At 39.7% G+C, this 11,948-nt stretch overlaps 1 protein-coding gene across 4 annotated transcripts in view; it reads right to left on the bottom strand.

Moving 5' to 3' along the window:
* Nucleotides 1-4,665: 4,665 nt before the first annotated feature.
* Nucleotides 4,666-11,948, bottom strand: part of DYNC1I2 (dynein cytoplasmic 1 intermediate chain 2) — a 1,851,236-nt gene continuing 1,843,953 nt past the window's right edge. For all 4 annotated transcript variants that reach the window (XM_044075529.1, XM_044075531.1, XM_044075530.1 and 1 more), the window contains one exon: nt 4,666-5,786. In XM_044075529.1, coding sequence (XP_043931464.1) covers nt 5,673-5,786 — 114 coding nt within the window. In that variant the 3' untranslated portion in view covers nt 4,666-5,672. The remainder of the gene's footprint in view (nt 5,787-11,948) is intronic.

Raw genomic sequence — 11,948 nt, 5'->3', positions numbered from 1 at the left:
GATGAACCGGAGGTGATCCCCCCCCCTGGGATGGGTCTTGTTCTATATTACTGCACCAAGCTACAAATTATTATTACATTCTAGTAGTGGGTTTCCTTACATTTCCTTTAACACCTGTTGCATGTCTTTAGAAAAAAAGGGCCCAAGTAGGATCAAAAACCTGTCTCCATTGCAGTTAGATATGGAGATTTTGAGTGTTGGGGCAAATGAGAGATCCTTGTCCTGTGTGAGCAAGTCCACCCATAGGAAGCTTTTAGTAATTGCCTCCTGGCCAAGTAAATGAGCCCAAAGAAATAACATCTGGGCCAAAGAGGAAGTCACTGGAAGCATCTTCAGTAAGTCCTTCTTGAACCTTGGAAGGACTATGGACATCAGAAGAAAGCAGGGAACGCATAAAGGAAAATTCACATTCAAGGAAATAAGAGTGCATGTCTTTTCCAGGTATTTCTGCAAGGTGTCCTGGGACAGAACTGGTTTAGTTGTCTGTTGAGATTAGAAGCAAACATTTCTGCTTGGGGAGTTCACACTGCTGGACATTCTCCTGGAAGGACAGCATCCAGTCATGAGTCTATCCTGGATCTTCTCAGAGAGTCAGCTACTGGGTTCTTCTGTGACAATGTATGTTGCCTGTAGCGTTATGACTGTACTGAAGTGCAAATTCTCACGCATTCTATGGCTAGTCTGCAAAGGGGATAGGACCCACCCCACACTTCTTATATATACCACATCACTGTGGTGTTGTCTATTATGACTAACAGTAGTCCAGGTGTCCACAGTTGATTTAAAGTTTTAAGAACTTTAATCCTGGTCATCATTTCCTTGAGACGTATGTGTCTGTGTGTGAAACAAGGTTCCTAAATGCTCTGGACCCTGGACCCTGACTCCTTGAGACACCACCTCCATGTGAAGTTTGAGGCATCTGTGGTGACTGCTTGAGATAAGGTAGGGGAGAAAGGGGAAAATCAGAGTTTACAAAGACTTGATTGGTTGACCAATTGAGTTTTTTCTTTATAAGACTGAGAACAAGAAATGGAAAGTTTAGGGATGCAGATGCTGGGCTGAGATGGATTCGAATAAACAGCGAATTTTCCTCATGTAGAATTTGACATATGAAACTATAAGAATGGATGAGGCCATACTCAGAAATATTCTTGTTTAGAACATGCTCTGATGGGACAGATTTAGAAAATGGTGAAGGTAAGAAAGCACTTTCTGGATGGGTAGAAAGGCTTTCATCAGATATGTATCCAGAAGACAACCTGGAAATACTATTCTGTGGGAAGGGAGTCAAGGACAACCCTTTTATATTTAGCCTGAAGCCCTTAAATTATTCCAGGTTTCTGAACTGATGACTAGTAAAGTGAAGGAATGCCAGAGTGTCTTGGGTGAAGGATAAGGAAATGAAGCAATCATCCAAGCAGGGGTTTGTGTGAATGCCTTGAAGTCAACAAAAGGCTATGAATTGGGCAAGGCATTCGGTGAAGATTTTTGGGGTGCCACAGAGAGAAAAGGATGAAGATGTAAGCAGAAAGTACAATCCCAAAGCAAAGCATCTTAAGAAACCTATGTGTTTTTTGGAAATTGGAATGTGCAAGTAGGCATCTGTGAGATCTGAAGCATCCAGAAAAGCAAGAAAGAGGATTTGTAAATTCATCATTTTCAATTCTGGAACCAGAAGAAAGGTGCTCAGTTTTGAAAGGTCTAAAATGGGTGTCCAAGTGCTTTCTTTTCTGGGAACCAGAAACTGTTTTGAGTATAAACCTTATCCTTGTTGAGAATTGGGAACTGGGTCTATTACCCTTTCAGATAGCAGATATGAAATAATTTGAGAGGCTAGATGAATTTGGTTCTTTAGAGTGACAGGGATGCTGACTGAAAGGAAAGGGATGCCCAATGAAGTTTGTAAGCATGATGAATGATTTTTCAGAATTCAAGAATCTGAAGCTACTGATTTCTAAAGTGGAAGACAGCAGAAAAGATTCCCTGTAGTTTTGAGAAGAAGGTTGGGTGGGAATATTTATGAAGCAAAGATAGTCATTGTTTTTTTTTTTCCCAAAAGGAAGGTCCTTGAAATCCTTCTCCTTTCTAATTTGTGTCACCTTGCCATTTTTCTTATACTGCTCACCGGAAAAGCTTTGCTGAGTAGGTTTAAATGACTTTCAAAATAATAGCCCTGGAGGTTTGAAGGCTAATTTCTTTGGTACTTTGGAATGGATGACAAAAACAATTGTTTTACACCATGGATTAACTTGCCTCTTTTTTCCAGGTTTTTAAGAACCTCAGCTAAGGAGTTTCCAAAAAGTAAATCTTTATCAAGAAGGGCATTTAAAAGCTGAGCCATCAAATTTTCTGAGAAGGTTTTGTAGTCTTAACCAGGCATTCCTATACATAACTGTCCCAGTACTAGCACCTCTGGAAACATCAACATCATAAACACACAGTATAGTGTTGAGTGACTTGGGAAGCAGAGTTATCCATTTACAGCAAATTAGTTTTAGTCTCTGAATGTCAAAGATGGTTACATGTTAGCAAAAAGATTAAAGATATTGTGTCATGCATGTTTGACAATTTATTGCTTTGAAAGCCAAAGTGGATGATGCATAGGCTTTCATGTCAAAGGAATGATTATCTCCATCATTTGAGACAGGACTAGCCAAATAAAATATTCAGAGCTTCTGCCCTCATCCAAGGAAATAATAGCACAATCTGCTATGGGATTCTTATAAAGAAGCATGTTAGATTCTGCAGAGTGCCGATTCAATCTGGTTTATTTGGAGCAGGGGGTTGAGAATTTGAAGAAGTGCTGCAGTGAAGGCATCCTCTGAAGTCCCCAAGACTGGTGGGATACTCACAGGCTCTTTATAGAGTCCATGTTAAGGACTTCATAATATCTTTTTTGCGGCTCTGATTCCTCCTCTCCTTCACAGTTAAAAAATCGTTCACTTTGGAGATGGTGCCTCCAAAAATAAATATCCTCATTGGGAGAGTCTCAGGAGAAAGTAATGTCCTCATATTCAGACTCACAAGCAGTTGCGGAAGATATCTGAGAAGCACCAAGTCCTAGTTATAATCAGAAAGAGCTTCCTCTTCCCATTGATGCTGATTCATGATGCATACCCACTCAAATTGAGAACTAACCTGAGTCTGAACACTGTTTGTACTTGAGTCACTGGGTCCTTGTACCTAGTCTGCACTAACTGTACCAATGTTTCAAGAACTTCAGATAATCACATGACTGCCCAAATAAACATTCTTTACACCTTGCTATATGCTTTCTCAAAGTGGACTCTTTCTAATCTCTAGCTTCTTCTCAACTATCAGTCTCACTGCAATCACCAGGTCAGATGTGCTGCATCCTCATCTGAATTTAAACTATTAGTCTCTCATCTTACTTTCTACTCCTCGGCATATTCGTTTAGCAAACACCCTCCCCAGCACTTTCCTTCAAGTGGTAGGAGTCTGTCATCTCTATACTGCTTACAGTTGTGATTGTCCCCTTTGAACTTGTACACTGGCACTAGAATGTTTATTCTCAAGTCATATGGGATACACCTTTCTCTCCATACTGCTATGAGTACCCAATGGAGTTATTTGAACTTTTTACTTTCCCTGACTTTGTTTTTTTTTAGTGCTGCTCTTGCTTCATCTAGAGTGGGCTCTTCTTCCTCTTTCACTGTTGGCGGTGTCTAATGCAGTACAGTTTCTGAGGAATGTTCTTCATTCAGAAGCTGCTGGGAATACTCCCTCCATCTGCCTTTGATGTCCTGTGGACTGGTCAGCAATTTTTGCGTTTATCCTTTAAGAAAGGTGCTGGATGACTATCTTCAACAAAAGTAAATATGAAAAATCACAGCCAGTTGAAATATTAACAATTTACATACAACGACTGTTTGATGAAGACAGATTCACAGCATTATGAAATATAACACTACTATTATTCGTTTAGCTAAATTCATTCTTCTACTTCTGCTAGACTTGGCACAATTACATATGAGGTCACACAACTAAGCATTATTTCTTATGCGAGTACTGTCTCTGTTAAGTTTTCCATCCTACAGGTGCTTCAAATCTTACCATGACAGTAGTGCAATATATGTGGACTATCTAAACAAGCTACTACTGATGGTTACATATTATACACGAACATTTAAAAGCAAAACACATTAACTTAGGAATTTTGCACAATGAGCAGTGTCATAAATGAGGAGGGGTCCTAAAAAACTTGTTTTTCCAGAGAAATCTCTCATTTTTATTACTCTGATACTTTTGTCAAGACTTACCTCAGATATACAAAATGATACAACCCGTAGATTTTATTTGTTTATTTAATTTGTTAACCTGGTAGTGCGCGGCTGGGCCAGAAGCCCATTTTCAGTGGAGACTGGGGAGAAAAGCTCCAAGGTAGTTTACAACAGAATTTACAAATGACATCTGCAAGTTATAATAATTATAGGACATATAAAGGAATACAAATTGCAAGTTCTAACCATAGTGTTTATAATGCTGAAATATCCAGCAGTTTTCAATCAATGACAAATACTTTTTCCTTATTAAGATGAGACATTATGATGCACAAGTTGCTCAGAAAATAAAGATGTTTAAAAGTAAGCCATCACTGCCTATACCATATATGAAGCAAAGTGATGCAAAACCATCACACTCACATTACCACACTAAAATGTTTATTTTTCTTTCTTTCTTTCTTTTCCAGTAATTCAAAACTGCATTTTGGATCATGTAAGTGGAACAAATATGTGTTAAACATTGTTCCCTCAAAACGGGATTATCATTTTACCTGAAGTAAAAGCTTGTTAATATTCTTAATCCATTAAAAAGGTACTTGTCCAGGCTGTTAAAATTAGTAAAATAAAAGCTCCTGACACAAGCAAGTTAAAAATTTATATATACTATATACAGCACATAATACAACACCTTATACCAAAATGAATCGTGATTTGTACTGTATTTTTTGCTGTTGTCTTGGTTCTTAGTAAAACTGTACAGAGGTATGAAAGGTACTAATCTATACTCTGTTCTGAACTTCATAACAGACTAAAAATACTTACATTTTGAGTACATATTGAAAGGATAAAATTCCTCAGCACCAAAGTACAGTTATGTCAAACCTGGGATTATTTAAATACAAGACATAAAATGCTCCTGACACTGGTGCACTGGCATAATCACCATGACAAGAGCTGCATACTTATTTTGCATGACAGGTGAGTGCTCCATAACAAAGTAAAGTGATAAAACTAATTGAAGAGTAAACTGGAGCTTTTTTCAGGAAGCAGTGGTTAAGGTTATTATGTGATGTATACCAATAAATTAAAACAATTATGCAAATATCTAAAAGTTCAGTATTGCATTTGACATTGAACAGGAACCTATTATAAAAACATATTTTTTAAATATTTAGCCCATACAAATAATCCAAACATAATGGTGTGTTAAAAGACACAGAGGGGAAGACAATTCCCTAATGAAAACTTAAAAACTCGTGTGTATGTACTGGGGTCAGATTTCTGCCTCTTTCCTACACTGCTTTTATCAGCTTACTTTAGGCCCTTAACAAAGGAATTCAAACACAAAGCCACAGCACTAAATTTCTCTTCTACGTTCTATGCAAGACTTGTTACTGGTCCCTACTCTATGACTATTCCTTCACACTCTTAGGCTGGTAGACGTACTGCAGCCTCCTCCTCTGCGTCAGCTCGATTAGCATTGATTTCTGCAAGAGTTCGAGCAAAACGTGTCCACTCATCATTACGAGGAACTGAAATTTGCTGTGAAGAAAAGAAGGAATAACACTTACACTACGAATATTAAAAGGTTTACAGAAAGTTAAACGAAAATGAAATCTTTAACAACTGAAAAAAGCAATACTTTAAAGTCGTTCATCAAAACCATTGCTGAAACAAGATTCTGATTTAAAGTACTGTTAGAAAAAACTCTGTTATTAATCTCTTCCTTCTTAAATGAGTTAAACATGGACAAGAATTAAGATAAATGAAAAAGCAGTAACCATTCTTGAGGAAATTAAGGATTACAGGGGCTCTCCATATTTTAGCTTTTAAGGACAGCGACAGCCAATTATATACCATGTATTACAGCTCTAAATCACGTGAAAATTCCAATTTCTTTTCTAGTAGTTATTTTTGTCCAAAATGGACAACTTATTAAAAAAGACTGACTTGCAGAAGCAATGATATTATGACCAAAGACTGTTAATATTCACCAGGCAACATGTCACTAACTAAAATATAAAATTATTTTTTTTAACTGTACCCATACATGTTTACTGTCAAAGAGAAGAAATCAAAATACCAATATTCTGAATTAATCAATTATTAAAGTACTTACAGGTTTAACAATATCTCTTTCATCATTCCTTTGCATAACTGTGCTTAAGCCTCTGTGGTTTTCAATAACAGGCATTAAAAGGACCAAGTAAATAACCCTGCCATACTACTCAGTATATGGCTGGACCATGCATCGCAACACTCAGCTTGCATCAACAGCTAAATGCTCAGTGCACTACACTACAGGCTTTTCTTACATCAGACCACAACAATGTTCTACTGTTACTGTAAAAATGAATTATCTAACAGGACTTATCTGCAATTTCCCAATCAAATACACAAGAAAGAGGATGAAAAACAGAAATCTTATTGCTTCTCCTCTTAGCAACTGAAGTCACACAACAATAACTATGCAGAATGATCTGGGGGTTTTCACAACTAGTGAGACATCTGCATTTTGGTTACTTTGTGTAGTACAAATAATTACAAAGCCCCAACTTATTTGCTTCTCAATACACATTTCCTTTGGAATTACCTTTCAAGAGCTGTTAAATACTCCCTTTTTCACTAACTCTGAGCATTACCCTGCACCTCAATGTTTTCAATTGACGCGATATACAAATAGTACACAGCATAACTAACGTCCTATGCTGCATGACTTCTGCATGAAACTGTTTCACTTCCTGACTACTGTTTGAATCAGAGGACAACTGCTACGTCAAACTCAATATCTATGCACAACACAGTCTAGCCTCCATGTGGTTTTACAATACTGGTGAGTTTCTTCAACAGATAATGTGCCTGAGATATCTGCAATGAATGCAAACTTACAGTCTCTCTTACTATTTATTATGTTGATGCTTAGCAGATTTAGACAGTCAAATTCTAGCCATCCCAAGGGGCCTAGTCAGCTACAAGTTCACACAGACTGTTGGTTTGGGACTTATTGTTCTTTACAGTTAGAACAAGTTGTGACTGACAGTGACATTTTGCACATGATGTAAAGGAAATCCAGCATTTGTGTGACTGGCATTACTAGTATGCTGGTCAGTGTGCTTAATTTAATATTTGGTTGTATACTACTTGTCTGATTTTCTCATACAAGTTGACATTTTTTTTAATTCTGTGCTAACTGGTTTTGATTATTCTTTTCTTTTAAAATTCTTTATTCATTTGTAGCTGAAACTGGATTCCTTAAATGTGTATGACGTTAATGATTTGTTAAAGCTAAAAAGTATCTTGAAGTGTACTAAATATTATGTTGTACTTAATAGTAGTGTGACGCTCCTGCACTGGCCCAGTAATCAAGGAGCCTCAATCCTCACTACTGGCAACAGCTGGGAGACATCCACACTGGAAGGATGACAGGTACACGCACAGTAAAGTGCAATTTCCCTTAAGAGCACACAGAGATCACAGTAAGTCTGGGGCTGATTTCTCCCTCCCTCTCTCTCCAGATCCTCAATAAGACTCCCCCACTGGCACAGTTATAGGGCTGAAATCTCAACCGAGTGGCCAAGCTAAGACCTCCAGCACCCTCTCTGTCCAACCAGTGCTTTGTGTCCCTGCCCAAGTAGCTTACACACACACACACACACCCACACACACACACACACACACACACACACACACACACACACACACACACACACACACACTTTGAGATTTGACTGATATACAAATACACACCTGGGAAAGGCTGGCACAGGTTTACTAGCTATACCCCCCCCTTTGCCCAGAGTATAAGGTAGTTCCAGCTGCCACCACCCACCCTTTGTCAGCTTATTTAAGGCCCGTAAAAAAGGGTGTCCAGTCCTACTGTGTAATGTTACTATTAATACAAATGATAGTCTGACCAAGAGCAAGGCTGTTTAGGAGTGGCTTGTACAGAGTCACCAAATATATATGTAAGTACTCTAAGAGCTTAAATATGTCTCAGAAATATCAGCCACAAAGATAGGTTTAATATATTTAATAATAAATAAAAGAACAAGACAATATTCAAGCAACACAGTAACTTCAGAGTTCAAAATCACAGAAAATATTTAAAACAACAATGCAAGACAGTCTCAAACAAATACAGAAAACATCTAAACTAATCTTTACTACAGTCCTAACTATATCTAAAAGAGTTACTATGCTCTAGAAACTTACTTACAGAACAAGGCAAGTGCAGATGGTGATGATGAGTGGATGTTCTTGCTAGGGCTAAGACAAAATACAAAATGTCGTCCTCCTCCTAGCTTCAGATCAAGTCTGCCTGCTATACATAGTACACAAATTAGCATTCTAAACAACAACCTTTACAGAACCAAAAAAAAACCCACCACCAAAGTATAAAACTTGGAAGGAGGACAATGAGAGGGATACTGAACTAGGTAATATATGGAAAATACATATCTATAGTTATGGTAAGTACATAACTTTCATATCTGATGTTTTCCAATTTTGTCATGTTCAGCAGTTGCGAAAGTATCCCAAGCTACCTTTTCCTCGGACGGCCTCAAAAGTAGATGTTCCTGAGTGCCACTGAGCCAAAAGATTAACAAGATCTGGACTGTACAATGCAGTCAGCCAACCATTTGGAAGAGAGTAACCTATGATATGTTTTGTCGATTCTGACTTTTAGAGGAGGACAAAAAGTTGGTCTGATTTTCCGAAATCCTTAGTGTGATGAAGATAAGATCTCAACTATCTATGCACATCTAACAGGTGAACCGTACATTCACCTTTGTTTGAATATGCTGGAATAATTAATGGGAGATTGATAGATTGGTGTAAATTAGATTTGGATGCCACCATGGGAATGAAGGTTGGGTTTGGTCTCAGGAAAAACCCTGCCTTTGTGAAAAACTAACTATAGAGGCTTGCAGGACAGTGCTTGTAATTCAGAGATTCGTTTGGCAGAAGTGATTGCTACCAAGAAAAATGTCTTCCATGACAAAAATTTGAAATCCCCTGTGACTGCTAGTTCTAAGGGAAAGCGAATTAAAGCTTGCAGCACCAAGGTAATGTCCCAAAGAGGAGCCAGGTCCCAAACTGGAAGATTAAGAAGAAAAGTGCCCCTAAGAAAGACTTTAGCAACCTTAAGAGAGGCAATAGGGGTTTGACTTTGACCAACATGAAAAACTGAAATTGCCGCTAGCTGAATCTTGATCATGGAGAAACTAGAGCCATTCTGAAAAAGCTCAAAATAATCAGCTGAGGTGCTGAAAAGGGATCTATCCTTTTTTCAGGTACAAATAGAGAACCTTTTCTACTTGCTTAAGTATACCTTTCTTGTGCTAGACTTTTTTGAAGCTGTGAGGATGTGAACCACCTGCTTTTAATGTGTGGCATTTCTGGCCGTCGTCAGAACTGGCGGAACCATGTGGTTTGATCATGGAGAGGTCCAGCAGAAGATAGCAGGATGGGTGAGAGAGAGAGAAAGTACAGTTGTGTACACTTACCATAAATGTAGATGTCCGAATGTATTCACTGTTGCAGACATCATATTTGGGTCATCTGCTTGCAGTAGCCCTCAGTCGGCCTGATTATTAAAGTCCTGCATCGGTTGCTGTCTCATCTTCCGTGAAGTCAGGTAGTCAGGGGTATAAAGCATGCAGCCAACGCCATTACGTCAGTTTTCCTTGCCCCAGATGTCAGATGCCCCCATAATGGGAAGCAATTACATACAAGGTTACACCTCCAACAAAAAAGCAAATACACTAAAAAGCTTTAAGCAAAGTAAGCAAGAAAGAGGTATAGTCAATAGAAGTCAGGGGGGCAAGTGGGAGGGTAACCAGGACTGCAGCAGTGAATACATTCGAACATCTAAACTTATGGTAAGTGTACACAACTGTACTATGTTCTAGGTGTTTCACTGTTGCAGTCATCACATTTGGGTAGATTCCCAAAGCTAAGGATGGGAGGAGGCAATTAGATAGCATTAGGACCAGCTATAAGGTCAGAACTCCAGGTAGCAGCTTCTATGATGTCCCTGGTAGGGACACCTCTGAGAAAGGCTGTAGAGGTAGATGCAGCCCAGGTTGAATGTGGTCTTATCCCTGTGGGGTAGGTTTTCCATGGTGCTTGTAGCAGAAATGAATGCAATGGCCTATCCATTTAGAAATGGTTTGCTTTGAAATGGCCTTCCCCTCTGCCCCTGCAGCAAGTGCGACCAGCAGCTTTTCAGATTTCCTGAGAGGCTTAGTCCTGTCCAAGTAAAATCTAAGTTGTCTGTGCATGTCCAAAGAGTGCAGGATTCGTTCCCCTCTGTTCTGTGGATTAGAAAAGAAGGTTGGCAAATGAATGGACTGATTAAGGGCCACATTTGATACCACCTTGGGCATGAAAGAGGGATTGGTCCTGAGGGACACCCTGTCCGCATGAAATATGATGAAAGGCTCCACTGCCATGAGGGCCTGTAATTCACACACCCTTCTTGCTGAAGTGATGGCTAGAAGGAAGGCTGTTTTCCAAGAAAGGAATTTCAACTCTGCATTTGCAGCTGGCTCAAAGGGAGGAACAGTGAGCTTTTCCAATACAAAGTTAAGGTCCCAGGCTGGAGTAGGGGCTCTCCTAAGTGGTCTTAAGTTTTTGGCCCCTCTGAGGAATTGCTTTAGCTGTGGATGACAGAAGAGGGGTGGCTCTGTATTGTAATGAGCTGAAATGGCTGAGGCATGAATTTTGATGGAAGAAAAGGAAAGGCCCTTGTGAAACATCTCAGTTAAGTACTGAAAATATGAGGTCAATTGGGTGCTGCTGTGCCCATCCCCTGAGTCTGGCTCCAAGAACAGAATCTTTTCCATTTTTCAGCACAGGATTTTCTAGTACTAGGCCTCCTTGCCTCCAGAATGCCATCCATCACTTGCTTACTGAGGGATGGTAACAGAGAGATCAGGTAATTAGCCAGGCTGCCAGGTTCAGGGTTTGAAGCTGTGGGTGCAGAATCTGTCCCTCCTGCTGAGACAGCAGGGCAGGGGTCTGAGGCAGGTGCCATGGTGCCAGCAGTGACACACTGTGCAAGAGGGGGGTACCAATGTTGGCGTGGCCAGTCTGGTGCAATTAGTATTGTCCTGTTTGATCTTTAGTAGCACTTTGGAGAGGAGAGGCAGAGGAGGAAAGGCATGGTATGGGTATATCTGAATATTTCTTTGCCTGCAAAATGCAATGACTGGAGCTAGGCACTTTGTGAATACCCTAGGCGCAGTAGATAAGCCAAAGGGCAGTGCAGAGAACTGACAATGCATGTAGCCTGCTCTGAAGCCTAGGCATCTTCTGCAAGATTCCCTTATTGGGATGTGCAGGTAGGCCTCCTTTAAATCCAGTGTTTCCAACCAGGCATTTTTGCCTAGCATGGGAAGCAACTGATGAAGAGTTAGCATCTTGAATTTTGGGATGACCAAAAATGTGTTTAAGATAGACAGGTCCAGGATAGGACACCAGGAATTGTCTTTTCTGGGTACCAGGAAAAGTCTTGAGTAGAAACCTTGTCCCCATTCTTCTTCTGGGATAGGTTGAATAGCCCTGATGCTTAAGAGAGAGAGAACTTGCTTTTGAGCCTCTGCCCACTGATTTGGGGGTAGGTCTGGCCAACCGTTTGGGGTTGGTAAGGAGTGGAAGTGGAATCTGTATCCTTGGGAAATATATTTAAAACCCATTTGT

The sequence above is a fragment of the Protopterus annectens genome, chromosome 6.part1, assembly GCF_019279795.1.
Source record: "Protopterus annectens isolate FY-2018-M chromosome 6.part1, PAN1.0, whole genome shotgun sequence".
NCBI lineage: Eukaryota > Metazoa > Chordata > Ceratodontiformes > Protopteridae > Protopterus > Protopterus annectens.
This window is presented reverse-complemented; position numbering and strand designations above follow the sequence as displayed.